The sequence below is a fragment of the Clupea harengus genome, chromosome 6, assembly GCF_900700415.2.
Source record: "Clupea harengus chromosome 6, Ch_v2.0.2, whole genome shotgun sequence".
Lineage (NCBI taxonomy): Eukaryota > Metazoa > Chordata > Actinopteri > Clupeiformes > Clupeidae > Clupea > Clupea harengus.
Window position 1 is genome coordinate 24992997 of NC_045157.1, and position 17400 is coordinate 25010396.

Consider the following 17400-nt stretch of genomic DNA (forward strand, 5'->3'; position numbering starts at 1 on the left):
TTTGGGGATTTCTATTACATTTATTTAAAGGAGACCCCTTTTTCCACAAGTTGATGCAGTTCCTTGGGGTCTTAATGAAATGTCTGTGACATGCTTTGCTCAAAATACCACAAGGATCAAGCACCACAACACCCTGCTCACTCTATTTAAAACAGCCATGTTCAGAGTGGCTGGTTTGAGTGCCTGTTCCTTTAAATGATAATGAGCCACTGCTCAACCGGCCCCCTCTTCTGCAGGTAATGTCAACAGGAGTAGGCCTCCCATGCCGCTGCCAAGTTAGTGGATGTCTTTGGATTTCACTGATGTCCGGAGGTATTTCACTTGCTTAATAAAAAAAAAAACTAATTTAATAGTGGTGTTGTGTTAACTTGGTGATTATGTCAGGGAACTGTTGACGAACTGTCCTGGTATGAACAAACTCAGCTTTGAGATGCGTTGTTGCAAACTCACTGATGTATGGAGCCGTTCAGCTAGCATGCTTCCAAATATCCTTTTTAAAAAGCAGCATTGTATTTTGTTATCTCGGGTAATCGTGGTGTTGTGTTAATTTGGTGATTGGTTGAAGGTTGACAAACCTTTTCTGATACGAAAATACAAGACAATGTGCAGAAACTCTGCTGATGCTTTTCACTATACATTTTAAATGAGCCTATGCATGATATTCATAATGTCATGATCAACAACATCTGTGGATCTAATCTCAACATATTTCCATACAAAACACAGCTAGCCTAAATTAACACAATGTGTATGGATGTTTCAGATTGGATGATTATTAAAGTTAAATTACTGCAAGGAACTATTTGCATGCTATGCAAAGAACGATTAGCATACCATGCTAGCCACAGTGTGCTTAACACAGCCTAAAGTTACTTATGTAAACAACTGAGGCTGTAACATTAGCTTGCTATGCAACGGTGATCTATGCCTATCCTGTTGGCTGGATTATATTACAGCTACGTCTTCATGCTACCAGTGATAAGAATTGCTAAATTAACTAATATTCCATTATATGAAATGTTCTGAGCAATAGAGGAGTCTGACGAGTCTGTTAAACGTTATGAAGGATACATTGAATGTTGCCTGACATCGGTAAAGATAGTTTGTGATTAGCTCGAATTCTGCAAGCTATGCAAATGTGGTTCACTTAAGGCTTTACTAAGAAAAATATTGTGCTTGCAAAAAAAAAAAGCAGCAATATGGAGTTCTCTTCCAAAACTAGTAAGCCAAGTACCTAAAAGACATGAAAAAACCTTGCAAACACCACCAACTGCCCAGCTGACAGTGATAAAAAGGCTTGCCAACATACTAACTGGGGTCTTCTGGTAGTATAGCTGGCAATGTCATGCATGTGAAAGCTTTTCTTCCATTTTTGCAGGGTGTTCCAGCCCGGTACACAAAACTACATTAGGGCATATCCTGGATGGCTAGTGGGGAAGACACATGTGTTTATCTGTCCTTCACATGGCCATATGCTATCAAAATGAATTTGAGGATGGTCCCAAAACTAGTTGCCTATAAAACCATACCTCAAAAAGTGTCAAATTGTTGCATAGTGTTACTTTAAATTCTCAAGATGTGGGTGGAGATACTCTGATGGGGGGCAGCATAGTTCTAATGAGAGCCATTTGTAACATTCCAGCTGCAGCCAAATCTGAATGAAAGAAATCTTACGTAAACCCATTCAATGGCACTTCTCATCTACAAAGAAGAATTCTCATCAATAATTAAACACTTGATGAGAAACCATGATACCAGCACGTCTAGGTACACAGCTTGTTTTCGCCACTGACTCGCTTGTAAATGTTATTATAAGGGTCTGACAGCATGAAAAGAGATCTCTACAGAGATACACCTGTGTCTGTTTACCTCAATAACTGTAAAGAAACTATAGAATTGACTGTCAATTCTGTGTTTTAACTTCCGATCTCTGATGTAACACTCCATTCAGTGCCTACGATTGGCCTACCGTGTGGTGCTGGAGTGGGCACTCAAAGGAGAGTTCCTCCCTTTAATAAACGACCACAGGCACTGAGTGGGGTGCTGAGGAATTTAGTGCTGTTTGATTGTCTTGGTAGCCTAAATTTAGATGCATTAAGCTGTTAAAATGTTCAGCATGTTGTTGGGCTATCCTCAATCAGTGCGCCAAATTTTAGAACTTTTTACCATACAGTTGCATATTTTAGTATATTTTGCTGCATGGCCCTTATAAACATAAAAAAACACTCAATAAAAGGCTAAACTATTAAGAGTACTTCAAACTGTGTTGTGTCGGCAAGGCAGCACTTGCATAGAATCAACTGTTATAGTCTCCTGGAAAGGCTAAACGCTACTATGGATCTATTACACTTAATTTCGCCCACAGGTTTTATCATGAAGGCGTTACAGAGCACACAAATAGTCCAAATTGATAAGCCTATGTAACGAAAGAGAGTCTCGTGAAGATATAGAATTTTCATGAATGGAGTTGTTTACTCTAAATTACTGTTTAACTCCAGTGTTCCACCAGAGTGATTCACAAAAATAGCAAGTTAGAAGGAAATGGCCTTCTCGAACATTACAAATCCGCTTTGAAAATCGGTCTGCAATAACGGAACATGATGTTGGCGTTGTGCACTGTTCACTGCCAGATTTGGGTAAGGCAATTTTTTGATTTTCATTTTTGTACAGGTTGAAGGCAAGCTCTCTGGCAGCCGACGCGCAGCCAACTCCTACGCCTTCTTTGGTGGCTGTAGCCTAAATGTTGCCAAACTAAAGCTACAAGGAATAACCAGGATAGTATTGGCCTACAGCATCAAAATCAAGTAGAAATATTGATATTTCTTGAGTTGGTAAGAGTAAGTTACGACGTTCCACAGGTAGCCCAAAGACAAGTTTTGACAATCTGGAACTTGATCAGTTCGTTATCTCCTTAACTGTTGTTGGCTACTTTGTGGGGTGTGTTGTGGTGTGTTTCTCAGAACTGGTAAACTGCTTATTGATTGGACTGATAAGGTTCGCAGATAAAAGGCAAAGGACGAGCTCATTGTGGATGAAAGTTTTGACTCCAGCGTGCAGTTAACTTGTGTTCAGTTAATTACATTTCGGGGGATTCCTTAATAATGCCAATTATGATATCTTTAACGCTGTGCTGTATTAATATCATTCATGTATTAACGGTAGTGTCCCTCCCTTTGCCCGACTCCGGCCCGCATTTGGGCAGTGACTGGACACAGCCTATTAGGCTAAAGCATCTATATGCTGCCAGAGACGGACTTCATCTTCAAATTAGAAAGGATGGAAACGTGGATGGATCTCCTCAACAAAGCGCTCTTAGTGAGTAATCGGCTGTAGGCTACATTAGTAAGTAGGTTACTGGCAGCACGAACCAGATAGGCTAGCCTGAGTCATAGTACGTTCATTTTATTTTATTCAAGCAAAGACTGTTTGGCAGCCTACCGTACACTGTTCATTCTGCTATGTAATTCGTAGCCTATCAGACCTACCTACCTGTAACGTAACCACGTAACTGCTTTGTGTGTGTGTGTAGTGCCCTAGCTTTACGATGGATGGCCTATGTGATAAAAAATATATATTTTCTGGGCGGAATATTAAAAGTTAAAATTTACATTATCTACGGCTCAGGTTTGATGGAAATACGTCCTGTTGATAACGGCTGTGTGGCCATCAAAGGAATCGCAAGTTCTAAATTCTTGTGCTTGGAGAGAGATGGACGACTGTACGGATCTGTAAGTAGCTTTTTTCATGCTTGCAGCAATTCAAATGAGCAAGAGCAGATGGAATGTTTTAGGCTGATGGTATCAAGAACACCTGGCTGGCCATTAGTTTGTAAGTCTGTGTTGATTCTGTTACAGCCACAACATTCTGTTTCCATTAATGCACGATTACCTATTCTTATGACTTAAAGTCATGGATCATTATTTGAAGAATGTAGATGGAATTGATTTTAAAACATTAAAACAATAAGGTGACAGCTGTGTTACAAGTGCAACCTTTGCCCATTGTGCATGTTTGCACTGTTAAAGCTTCATTTAAAAGAAACAGCATAAACAACCTTGGCCTCTGTATACCTAATGCAAACAGCTCTCGAAGAACTTAAAACACGGCGGTCATTTAGTGACGACAGAGAGCTTGTCACACGTATTCCATGTACAGTCTTTCATCATCGCTGTCAGTCTTATCTTTCTTTCTACACATCTTTTTAGAACAGTTACGTGAGAGATGACTGCGCCTTTGTCGAGCAGATCCTCCCAGATGGATACAACGTCTACAGTTCTAGGAAACATGGCACCCTGTTAAGCCTGAGTGTTGGGACCAGAAGCCAGGCCCGTGGTCATGATAAGGGCCTCAGCAGTCATGCCCAGTTCCTGCCCATGGCCAATAATTTGAAGCATTCACAAATCTACCAGAGTGACTCAGGCTCTCTCTCTGAGCACCATCAGAGCATCCCATTAAACCTGCAAATAGACAGCATGGACCCTTTTGGAAAAGTTTCTCAGATCTACATACAGAGCCCCAGTTTCAACAAAAGATGAGTAATACTCTTCAGTATTGCTTCATAAAATATTTAAGCATTCCCAGTGAGGACAATGGAAGGCAAAGAGGGCTCGGATCCAGATAAAACAGGGCTGGGTTGAGAACATTCCAGTTGGGCATGAGAATATTGCAGACTGGGACACAACTCCTCATCAGAACCAAGTGAATGACTCCAGTGTGTTGATATTGCATGGATTTTCTGACGGATCTTTTTCCAAGGTTTCTACTGTATTTTAGATGTACTGTTGTTTTTCCATTATGTTTTTCAAGGGAAATTCTTAGTTTCCCCAGAATGGAGCAGTTAGTCATCTCATTTGTTGTCTGACTTTTTGTTCTAAACATGTACATATTTTCAAGTCTGAATATCTGTAAGCATTTTTGGTCTGAGACCATCTATGAATGGAGGGGTATTCATGCATCTATGATCTTTGTGTTAAGATGTATTACATTTTTAAAAATGCACGGTTACATGGTTATGGTTTTGTCAAATTAAGCTAATTGTTCCTTACAGTCCTCTAGCTGTCCGATCTGTGTGTGTGTGATCCAGAAACTCCAGTGTTCGTACACCGACCTGGCTCTGTAAATGGGTAACAAACAAAGTAGCTCAGTGAGCCATAAACCATTCCAGCTTTTCAACGCATTGCCTCAGGAGCATGGAAAGGTTAGGGTGTAATTTGATTGGCTATTGAAATCAAATATCAACTACAACCAGAATCGCAGACTGTGCCTTTCAACATAGTCCGTGATGCTAATTTATTCAGCACACCAGAAATCATTGTAAAAAAAATTCTCTGAGAACCTTTAAGTGTATGTGCTTTTGCATAATTTTTCTGATACAAATAGCCTCCAGTTGTACATTCATGATGATTAACCCAACCAAATTAATCAAGGATAAATATATGATATATATACTGTATATATATCAACACCATATATTTATCCTTGATTCATTTTAATATATATACTGTATATGAGAAACTGGGTTTTTTTGTAACACTTTTAGGGATTATGTATATCATATTCATAGATCTGTATTAGTGACCAATAAGGTCTATTATTACACCTGTATTTACCAATTTCCTTTTCTCATTGAATAGGTAATTTATCTCGCTGGCATATCCTTCATAACAAACAGGTTGATCTCAATCTCAATTGACTGTAATTTCCCGACTATTGGCCCAGGTATACACATTGATTCTGTGAAATTTCTGCAGTCCTGTGGTTAAGATTCGGATGCAATCTATACATGGCAATGCATTTTTTCCGCCTGGAAGTTTATAACGCACACAGTAACTCTGCCAGGTAGAATGTTTTCATGTTTTCTAATGACAATGCAAAAAGGATGAAATCAATTATGTATGGCTTTTTTTTTTATATAAGACACAGTTTCTTTAAACATACTTGTGTCTGAAATACCCATCCACATCTCTTTTAAAAACATGAATATCTCAACACTTCCAAAGACATTGTGCACATTGAATCATCATCCGAAGCATTATGCATTGCCAATTTAAACCAAACTGATTTCACATCTCTATAACCACTATCTTATAGAGGCCTTTTCCATAGCCTTAGGACAACATTAGGCTCTGATTGAGATCTCCGTCTTCTGAGAACACAAGGTGATTTATTTGTGAAGTGAACAACACTCAATCATTTTTAAACAAAGACAAAGCATGTCCTAGTGCAAATTAACTCTAAAAAAACCAAGCCATGTTTCTACTGCTGGGTCAGATTCCAGTGTTTTATAGGTCTTGGGGTCTGCAATTTGTAGTGTGGCACTGGCTGCTGTGGCTGAAATGGTTCCTCTGTTGATGTTATGTCGATGGAATGCCTCAGCCATTGTGTGAACTTTACCAAATGTTTTAAGGACTGATTTTCTACTATACATTTACACAAATAGGAAACAATTTCTTAAACAATACCTGTGCTAAAACTGCCAGGTAAATCAAGTAAATCATATTACTGAAAGTACTTGAAGATATTAATGAGATGATTTTCAGAGAGTTTACTGACACCTACAGTTCAATGATAGACTTAGATGATACATAGACTTAGGCACTTAGATGAAAATAGTCTAAAGCAATGTTTAATGAGCTGGAAATAAAGGCCCACAGAAAATCTGCAATTGTTGAAGTTACTGTTATTAAATCCACTTCCATAACACTAAAAAATGGCTAGTTTGGCCACAATATATAAATAATTTCCTCTTGTATGATGGAGAAGGTGAGTCTTTTTCTCCCTGTGTTTTTTTTCTTCTTCTTTGATGTGCAGACAAGAGGTGGGTCTGACTCGCTTAAACTTGTTGAAGATGAACAACCACCCACGTGGTTTAAGCCTATAGGCAAATTCTATTTATTTATTTATTATTTAGAAATGTTTGGAGTAACATGCACTATAGCAGTAGCTATGCCATGTACACAGGCAAAGCAGGGTTAACTAATGATAGCAGGAGCCAGATGTTAAATGTTTCTAAAAACCTCTAAGATTGGTAAAAATGTGTAATGGCAGAGGGGTCTATGTTACTTCAAAGCACTGTTGAGGCATTTGCTTATTTCTGAATGAGCAACATGTCATTCCTGTGACAATAGTTACAACCTCCTTCAAAATGTATTTACCTAAGTCTTGTCTCTGTCCTACAAGGTGTTGCCACAGGAAATCTCATTCTTTTTCCAACTCTGTGATAATTTTCTCCTGCCATGTTATTTTCTCCTGAAGGAAATCCATCCTCAAGGTCATCAACGCCAAACCTAGAAAAATGAGTTATTCACATGAAAATGATGAAATAATTAATTTAAAATAAAAAAATTATAACATACAAGTCAAACTTTCCTAAGTGGCAGACATACTTGCACCAGAGCCTTGACTGCTACAACTTGACCTGGACGAGGTGTGAGAAATGCGCACCGTTTAGACATGTTTATGGTCCTTGAGAACACAAACAAGTGCTTTAGCATGGCTTACAGATAATCTCATGAATTTACTTCCAAATGAAAGCTTAATTTAAAATGGACAAGGTAGCAAGGTTATCTAAGTTAACTAATGCATTCCTTAAATAACCATTGATGGCTAACATTAGCTAGGATGTTTGTGCTAGCTAGCTTAACATAAAAGTAGGGTATGGTCTTAAACCCTAAAACAGTTGTTATGCTGATGTTAAGATCCCTGTGAACTAAGAGACATTTTTCATTGTGCCTCCTGCGTGTGTTGTGTTATGCCACGGGTTTCCCCCTGTCAGGGGCGGTGCGTCCCATTGGGCAAGTCGGTAGACCCAAACAAGAAGGCCCTGTATGTGCCATTTGGGAGTCACAGTTTAAATTTGGTTATTTGTGATGCGGCACAGTCATAGACAGTCTGTGAACTCTTTGGTGTCCTCCAGAGATTGTACAACTTGTTCAGCTCCTCTGTGCAACGGTGGGAGATTATGCAGGAACATGTACAGATGATGACTGTCAAAAGTCTGTCTTCAACCAGATGGGAGTGCAGAGTGGACAGTGTCAAAGCTCTCCGGTACCAAATGCCTCAGTTTGTGGAAGCCTTGGAGGCACTTATTGACCATGCCATGGACAAAAGACCTACAGATTCTGAGACTGTGTGAAGCACTTTTGAAAGACATACAGACCTGGAGTTTCCTTGTGAGTGTTATTGTTTGGTATAACATTCTGTACCAAATAAATCACATCAGCAAACTCTTTCAGAGTCCAAAAATCTCAATAGAGACCCTGAAAAGAGAGACAGATGGACTTGGAGAAAGTCTGCAAGAGTACAGAGAAAAAGGGCTTAAATCAGCGCAGACAAATGCCAGGGAGATGGCAGAGGAATAACTCGAAGATGCCTGTATGAAGGAACAGAGGAGACAAAGTTCACCCCTGTAGAGCGTTTCAACAGGGAGTTCTTTTTACCTCTCGTTGATACAGCCCTTTGTAGCATTAGACATCGATTTGCTCAGACAGAGACATATTTCGGTCTTTATGGGTTTCTTTATTCAGTGGAGAACATGAAAAAAGCAGTGCATTAGCTGCCAGAAGATGGAGGTGGAAACAGAGGATGTTGATGGTCCTGATTTGGAACTGGAGATAAGGGCTGCAGTTAAAGCCTTTCCAGACTGCATGTCCTCCCCTTCAGAAATGCGTGATTATATATACAAGGAGAACGTACTGGATTGTTACCCCAACCTAAGCATTGCACTCCGATTACTTCTCACACTGCCTGTCACTGTTGCCTCTGGGGAAAGGAGTTTTTCTGCCTTGAAACTAATCAAGACATATCTGAGGTCCACTATGGCTCAGGAGCGACTGTCAGATCTGGCAGTAATATCCATTGAGCAAGATGTGAGGAGAAAGCTAGACATGGAAGATGTCATCACTGCATTTGCCAATGCTAAAGCACGAAGAATCAGGATTTAATCCTGCACTCAACACTCACACACAGTAAGTGGCAGTTATAACTCCTTTCAATTCATGCCATTTTCATTAAAATGCTATACTGAATGCTAACGTATATGCTCTTTCTCTCTTTTTGTCTGCTTTTTCAGGTATTTGCTCGCCTCCTGTACAGGTTGAAGAATGGGGAGCTGCCCCTCCTTTGCCCTCCAACTCCATCCCCACCTTGGCCCACTCTTTTCACCCAACCCCACAAGACTGAAACACATGTGTACAGACACTCACACACACACTCACATCCACTTGTCTCCCTTTCACTCACTCATTCGTCTCCCTTTTTCTCACACACACTCACACGTCTCCCTTTCACTCACACACACACACTAACTACGAGGGGTACTGGTGAGCGTGACACCCCTTCTGCCCTCCTCAGAACAACGTACTTCTCTTTCTGCCATCCTGAAGTGGGGGGCCCAACAACAGGAGGTGGCGGCGTTGATTGACTCGGAGCGGAGGAGAACTTCCTCAATCTCCTGCTTCGTGGCTCAGTGGGGATTACCGACCGTACGACTCAAGACTCCAATGGTGGCCAACATCACACACGTCAGTGCTCCGGTGGGTCTCTGCCTCTCCGGTAACCATCAAGAGGAGATGAGCTTTTATGTTATCGACTCCCCAAATGCCCCTCTGGTTCTTGTCCACCCCTGGCTCGCCAAGCATAATCCCCATATCGACTGGAGAGGCATGAGAATTGTGGGCTGAAGCCCATCCTGTCTTTCAAACTGTCTCATTCAAGCCCAGACCCGGTTGCCCCAAGCCTCTGGATCTCCAGAAGAGTTTCCTGACCTGTCAGCTGTTCCCCGTGAGTACATGGATCTTGAGACTGTTTTTAGTAAATCCAGAGCCTCTTCGTTACCCCCCCATCGCCCCTATGATTGTTGCATTGACCTCTTACCTGGCACCCCTCCCCCCACCCAGAGGTTGCTTCTATTCGCTGTCACGGCCTGAGACAAAGGCTATGAATGAGTATATCAGAGAGTCTCTTGCAGCGGGCATAATGCGGCCATCCTCCTCCCCCGCAGGAGCTGTTTTTTTAATTTTTTTTGTGGGCAAGAAGGACGGCTCTTTGCGCCAGTGCATCGACTATCGGGGCCACAACGACATTATGATCAAGAATCGCTACCCTCTACCTCTAATGTCCTCGGCTTTTGAGCTACTTCAGAACGCATCAGTGTTCACTAAGCTTGATCTCCGGAACGCCTACCATCTCGTTCGTATCTATGAGGGAGATGAGTGGAAGACAGCCTTCAATACCACCTCTGGCCACGCTAAATAGATTCGCGTTTGTCTATTTAGATGACATTTTCATTTTTTCCAATTCTCTGTCCGAGCATGTCTCCCATGTACATTCTGTCCTTCAACGCCTGATGGAGAAGCAGCTCTTTGTGAAGGCTGAGAAGTGCGAGTTTCATCAAGAAACAGTCACCTTCCTAGGATACGTGATCTCTCCCGGAACCATCCAGATGGATCAGCAAAAGGTCGAAGCAGTCCTGGAGTGGCCCCATCCTTCCACCCTCAAGGAGCTTCAAAGCTTCCTCGGATTTGCAAACTTTTATCAACGCGTCATCCTGGCTGCCCCCATCCTGATCCAACCTGACCCCAGTAGACAGTTCATTGTGGTCGATGCCTCCGACATTGGCGTTGGAGCTGTGCTCTCCCAACGCTCAGCCAGAGATAACAAGATCCACCCCTGTGCCTTCTACTCACACCGTCTCACGCCTACTGAGCAGAATTATGACGTCGGCAATAGGGAATTGCTGGCGGTGAAGCTAGCTCTGGAGGAGTGGAGACATTGGCTGGAGGGCGCCTCTGTGCCGTTCCTGGTCTGGACTGACCACAAGAACTTGCAGTACATCCGCACTGCCAAGAGGCTCAACCCCCGTCAAGCCCTCTGGAGCATGTTTTTCTCCCGATTCGTCCTGGTCACAAGAATGCAAAGGCCGATGCGCTGTCTCTGCGGATACCATCCTCTCCCCTAATTGTGTTCTAGGAGCGGCTCAATTTAATATTGATCTATTGTTACTGCCGCTCAACCTAATGAGGTAAAACCCAGTCAGTGCCCTACTAACCGTCTTTTTGTGTCCAGTTCTGTAAATTAAATTACATGGTTTACCTGTAGAGGTTGTTTCTGACAGGGGCCCTCAGTTTACGTCCAGTTTCTGGAAGGCTTTTTGTAATCTTAATGGTGCATCTGTCTGTCTATCGTCTGGTTTTCACCCGCAGTCCAACGGCCAAACCGAGAGGGCGAACCAGCAGTTGGAGACGGTGCTGCGATGCTCTTGGAGCCAACAACTGCCCTGGGCGGAATACGCCATAAATTCCCATATTACATCCTCCTCGGGCCGGTCCCCCTGCGAGTGTTCCCTGGGTTATCTACCACCTCTGTACCCAGACCAGGAGAGGGAGGTGGGCGCTCCTTCTGCTGAGGCATTCATCCGTCGCTGCCGCCGGACTTGGAAACGCACACGCTCTGCACTCCTTCGCTCCTCTGCCAGGATGAAGATCCAAGCAGATAAACACCGCTCCCAACCATCTCCTTTTCGCCAGGGGCAACGGGTGTGGCTCTCCACCCAAGACCTCCCCCTCAAGACTGACAGAGCATTCACACCTTTGCGTTGGAATGCGTTGATCCGTTAAGTTCAATTTGAATGGGGTGTCGTCATCCTTTGCCGAACTGAATTGTGGCTCCGTTCAGTTCGTCAAAAGGTTGACGTTACCCCATTCAAAGTGAATGGGGATCCGTCAACCCTGACGGATCAACGCATTCCAACGTTTTTCGTGTGAAAGGTCTCTGAGTCCCGTAAGCTCTCCCCCCGCTTCATCGGACTGTTTCCCATCGCCAGAGTCATCAGTCCCACCGCTGTTCGTCTCAACCTCCCTGTCCCCCTTCGCCGCATCCACCCCACCTTCCACGTTTCCCGAATCAAGGCATTTATTTGTAGCCATTTGCACCCTGCCTCCCCCTCCCCCCCCACGTCTCATCGATGGTTCCGAGGCAAACACGGTGCGATGATTGCTGGATGTAGGCCGCCGTGGCCGAGGACTCCAGTCTCGCTTCATCCTATGCCCAGCCCTCCGCAAGGACTTTCACCGCCAGTTGTTAAGAATCAGCCTGGAAGACGACGTGTGTGTACATTGACCCCACGCACCGTGAGGTGGATGGCAAAATAATCTCCAAGGATCACAGCTGGAGAATTGCAGACATTAGTTGAGTCTTGAGGTCAGAAAGTCTCCAAAACTACCATCAGACGCCACCTACATCACCACAGGTTATTTTGGAGGGTTGCCAGAAAAAAGCCTCTGCTGTCAATCAACAACAAACTAAAGTGCCTACAATTTGCCAAATGTAAGTCAGACTTTCAATGGGTGGGTTGTATGGTCAGATGAGACCAAATAAAAAGCTTTTTGGCAACAAACAACAAAGATGGGTTTGGCGTAGACAGAAAGATAGCCATACAGAAAAGCACCTCATACCCACTGTGAAGTATGATGTTGTGGGGCTGTTTTTCTTCCAAAGGCCCTGGACATCTTGTTAGGATACATGGTATCATGGACTACATCAAATACCAGCAGATATTAAATGAAAACCTAACAGCCCCCTCCAGTAAGCTTAAAATGGGCCATGGTTGGACCTTCCAGCAGGACAATGATCCGAAGCATACCTCAAAATCAACACAAAAATGGTTCACCGAATAAAGGTTTTGCCATGGCCATCACAGTCCCCCGACCTAAACCCCATAGAAAATCTGTGGGATGAGCTGAAGCCGAGTCGGCAAGTGTTGACCTCAGAATCTGAAGAGATACTGAATGTAGGAATGGTCTCAAATCCCATGCCATGTGTTCACCAATCTCATCACCAGGGGCGGCTCGTCCATAAGGGCGATTGGGGCGACGCACTGCCTAGGAAAAAAATAAAAACTCCTTATGTATAAACGCAATATTCTTCGCGTAAATGTAAATTTAAATGTAATAATTTTTTTTCTGTCGGATTCTACCACTAGACCGTCTGATCTGCCTCTGTATGTCATTGTCGAATCAGGTAACAGTCGTTCAGTCAGCCTAAAGTCGTGCTTCAAATGGCCCCACCCCTTCTGGGGCGAAATGAAAATCGCCCCAGACCTCTCCCATTGACTCCCATGTTAAATCCATTTTTTTCACAAAACAGAGCTCTCAATGCATTCTCTATGGCTTCCGGGAGGGCTCGCCCCTCCTGGTCTTGTCATAAGTAGTGGACGTAAAAGCCTATACGAACGTCATACAGCTTCGACGGAGGCATATTCTGTCAAGATGGCTGCCCTGTCCAGTGCAAGAACTCGATTCGCTCTTTGACAGAAACTCCTTTTTAGTCGGCGTACTAATGACAACAAAACAATTAGGACTTCCTAGACCAAATGTATCCATTCAACAGGTTTCTACAAAGGGAGGGAAATCCTACATCCAAGAATTGGAACGAAAGAAAATTGCGGTCGTGAAGTGGCTAATGCGGTCTGTATTTCATATACCACTGTCACTTTTCATAGGTTTTACAGTGTGTTTCACAGTTCGCTTCTTGCACTAACACTGAATAATTTGTTATGTGATGACTTATTTTGCTTTTGTAAGCCAATACTTACAAGATCAGTCAATAAATATTGTTGGTTTTGACTTATGTTACCCCTTCTTTATGATGTTACTGGACATATCATGTGTCCTGTTAAGCTATGTTACATCATACAACATTTGAGACACGTGGATAATGAAAAAGTGGGATAATTTAATGTGGAGCCACATCATGTTTGCTTATGAAGGCTCCTGGATGCAACTTTCTTCCATAGCTTTCCACCTGTAACTTGCTACTCTAGCTATGTAGCAAGAGGGGACATATTACTGTTGTGTGCATGCCAATAGTGGACAAAAAGGTAGTGCTGTATGAGTTAATCAGCTAACTTAATGTACCTACTGAATGGGTCGCCTTAATCATTCAAAAAAAAATTGCCCCCCCTGAGAATTTTTTCAGGAGCCGCCACTGCTCATCACGCATTATAGGAGACGACTCAGAGCTGTTATCTTGGCGGGAGCGTGCCTATGTTCCCACAGCCCTATGTTCCCACATTTCTAAGAGTTTTTTTTAAAAATGAGGTCTTATGTTCCCACATTTCTAATATTCATTACAAAATTAGGGCGTATGTTCCTACAGTTCATCTAACCCTAACCTATAACCCTAAATAATAACCCTAACCTGCGGGTGGCTCCGCGATTTTTTCAAAATGGCGATTTTTGTACCTTTTTTTTTGCAACATGAACATGCAAATCGACTGTATAATTGTGGAGGAATTGATCATTTACTTTAGGCATGCATTTGTAGGTGTTTTTGTCCTGTTTGCTCATATTCACTAGGGGTGCCAATAATTGTGGGCGGCACTGTATATCCTGCACTCCCTTCACTCCGTGTCTGGTCTCGCACTACGAGTACTACATTCCAGTTCCCGCATTCCTGACGTTGAGTATCGCCATAGTTCGCACCCGAGTTAACCCTTGTTTGTTTCATAGCCTTAGTTATCGTTTTGTTCATAGTCTTGCCGAGTTTGACTTGAGTGTTTTGTTTTACGCTACGGCGTTTAGTTTAGAGAGAGTTCGACTCTGTCATTTCTTTTCTGCGCCTTCCGTGCCTGTTTCCTGAGTTTCTGCCTGTGCCCCTCCGTGGGTTTGTCCACGTGTATCTACGTGTGAGAGGATCTGTTCCTCGTCATCTGTGTTCCCTGCAACCTGTTGGTCTGTCGTGTTTGTTCCCTGGCTGTTCGTCCACAATAAACTCTGTTTCCAAGAACTACATCTCTGTGTCCGTCAGTTCCGTGACACCAGCATGCTCCATTGCGTCACACAGTTGGTCAAATACATCCTTGGCTGTGGTACGGCCTTGCATTCTTTTTACACAAAGTAATTCCGCTGTTACTTCAAACTGGTTGTTAACACAGCGGGAAAAAATCGCGAGCTAAGTATTATCATTTGTCAGTACTCTCTTCCAGAGCCACAGAATACGCACTCAAACTTTGGCCTTTGACACGCAGCTAGATTTATTTTCTGATAATGACCGCTGGACTATACATAATCCCGTTTATTATTCGGTTACTTGTCAAAACGATAGAAGACAATCCTTCAAAATACCTATTTTGAATGATTTTGTTGCCATTTCGTGACTTCCGATAAGAAAAAATAGTTCTTCACGCAGATCGATCTTTAAAGTTCCAGGTGTTGCGTAGCAACACATTACTTGCTGACTTCAATTCAGTTTCCATTACGTTGAATGACTGGACTACTTGCGGAACGATATGAAAGACGTGAATGAGAAGCACAAAACCCGTTGCCAATGGCAGCGATAAACGTTGGGGTGGCCCATTCAAATCAATGGAAGTTTCTGCAAAAATCTGAGGAGCCGGCGGGCCGCATAAAATAGCTTGTCGGGCCGGATTTGGCCCAGTGCCGGAGTTTGAGACCCCTGGTCTACATCATCTGCAGGGAGAGGAGTTGAATAACTGTTTTGGTCTTGCCTGTGTTTTATGGACATGTTCTTGGTTTTCTCTTTCTGTCTGTTAGCTGTCTGTCTCCTGGATTGAACTTTGCTGCTTGGACTGTGTTACGCCCCTCTACACCCCCATTGGCTTTGCAGTGGCAGTGCAACAGCCTTTCAGAGCATTCACACCTACGTGTTAGAATGCGTTGATCCAACGGATGTCGGAGGAGGAGTCTGGCGCGTGGGGTTCTGTTGATACCAGAGACGTTATAGTGAGATTGACAGGTCAACAAACCAATCACGCCACTAGCAAGCTGCTTACCTTGTAAGCAGTAGCATGCTAACGTTAGGTAGGGAGCTCAGACACCTCGCAAATCCTATCAGACGTATTTTTCAGTTACAATAAAGGGGTTTTTACATTGTACAGTGTCTATTTCTCTGTAAAAAAAAAATCTAAGTCAAACAAACAACTTTTAGGTACAAATACGACCATCTATGGAGTTTGGTCGCCATCTTTTTTTTTTGAGCTTGCCGCTTTTTAGACATGAGCATATACGGGATCTGATTGGCTAGCGCCTGTGCTGTCAGTTATGCATGAAAGGCAATTTGATTGGCTGACACATGTATTGCCTGACGAAAAGTTGAACATTCTTCAACTCTTGCCGCAAGCAAAGCATGAAACGCAACGCAAGGGAAGCCAACGGAGCCACAATTCAGTTCGGCAAAGGATGACGTCACCCCATTCAAAGTGAATGGGGAGCCGTCAACCCTGACGGATCGACGCATTTCAACGCAAAAGTGTGAATGCTCTGTTTGGGTGGTAAATGGGCATAATTAGCTTGATTGTCCACACCTGAGGAGGTGTGGATAAAAGCCAAGCTGTTGGCCTTCAGAAGGGGGCCTTGCATTTTCACCATGTTTTTGATGCTGGTTATGGTTTTTTGTGCTTTGCATTAACCATAGCCCCTATTTTTGTTTTATTAAAATAAACTTCTATTTTTTTATACCCTGTGTCTGTCTCCAATTTATATTGCGGCTCAGGAGCCAACATATTATCAGGGGCTCCTACGGGAGCTTTTGGACCAGAATGCAGAGTTTTTGTATAGGGTGAGTGAAGAGGCATTGTGTTAAGGAAACTCTCATAGTTAGAGTGCTTCAGCTGGGTGGCTGTGCTGCCTTTCCACTTGTTTGTTATTTTTCTTTGTTGTTTTTGTTTATTGTGTTGGGTGGTGTCATGCATCATTGTATTTTGTTCCTTACCGACACCCGTAGTGAAAGACTGCATTGCATTAGGGGAATCGACGTAAACCGTTTTGTAAAGTAAAAGAAGCACTGAAGTAAACTCCGACTCTGTAATTAAATTGCTACCACGACAGACAACTGGCGACAAGGTCGGCGAATGCAGGTGTGTTTGTTAAACTAGGAGGACCTGTTTAAAACTTTATGTGGCTGCCACTAAGACTGGCATGCTAGCAAGCTACCCAACAGAATATATGAGTGTGGAGGAGACGACACGAGCGGTAAAGGAAAGAACTGCGAGTACAGCAAATTCAACAGATGGGAAGGAAAAGTTACTGCAATTTAAACTAAGGAGTCGTGAGTTAAACCTGGCAACTGTGAAGAGATGTGTGACTAAGAGAAACGAGTGAATTCTGCATGAAAAAAAAAAAAACTATTGGAAAAAGTAAGCAGAAGTTTGAAGAAATGGCTGGGCTAATCGGGAGCATTGGTGCTTTTGTTGAACAGATTGAACAATGGAGTGCGTACACAGAACGTTTTGGGTACTTTGTCCAAGCAAATAGTATTGGCGAGAAGATAGTCCCCACGTTTCTTAGCGTGATGTGAGTGTCACAGGTTTAAACTGAGACCCTTAACTCCACCCGACACAGGTGGATATAAAACCTCTCCACACAGAAGACCAGGACAGTTTGT

At 43.0% G+C, this 17400-nt stretch overlaps 1 protein-coding gene across 3 annotated transcripts; it reads left to right on the forward strand.

The window, feature by feature from the left end:
- Positions 1–230: 230 nt before the first annotated feature.
- Positions 231–5360, forward strand: fgf19 (fibroblast growth factor 19). Of its 3 annotated transcripts, none has more exons than XM_031569526.1 (4): positions 231–312; positions 3203–3315; positions 3625–3728; positions 4206–5360. In XM_031569526.1, the coding sequence occupies exons 1-4, from the start codon at positions 284–286 to the stop codon at positions 4533–4535; spliced, it is 576 nt and encodes a 191-aa protein (XP_031425386.1). In that variant the 5' UTR covers positions 231–283; the 3' UTR covers positions 4536–5360. The 3 variants fall into 3 exon arrangements, with proteins under 3 accessions (XP_031425386.1, XP_031425385.1, XP_012670272.1); XM_031569525.1 differs by having other exon boundaries at positions 263–312; positions 2671–3315; XM_012814818.2 differs by lacking the exon at positions 231–312 and having other exon boundaries at positions 1509–3315.
- Positions 5361–17400: the final 12040 nt, after the last annotated feature.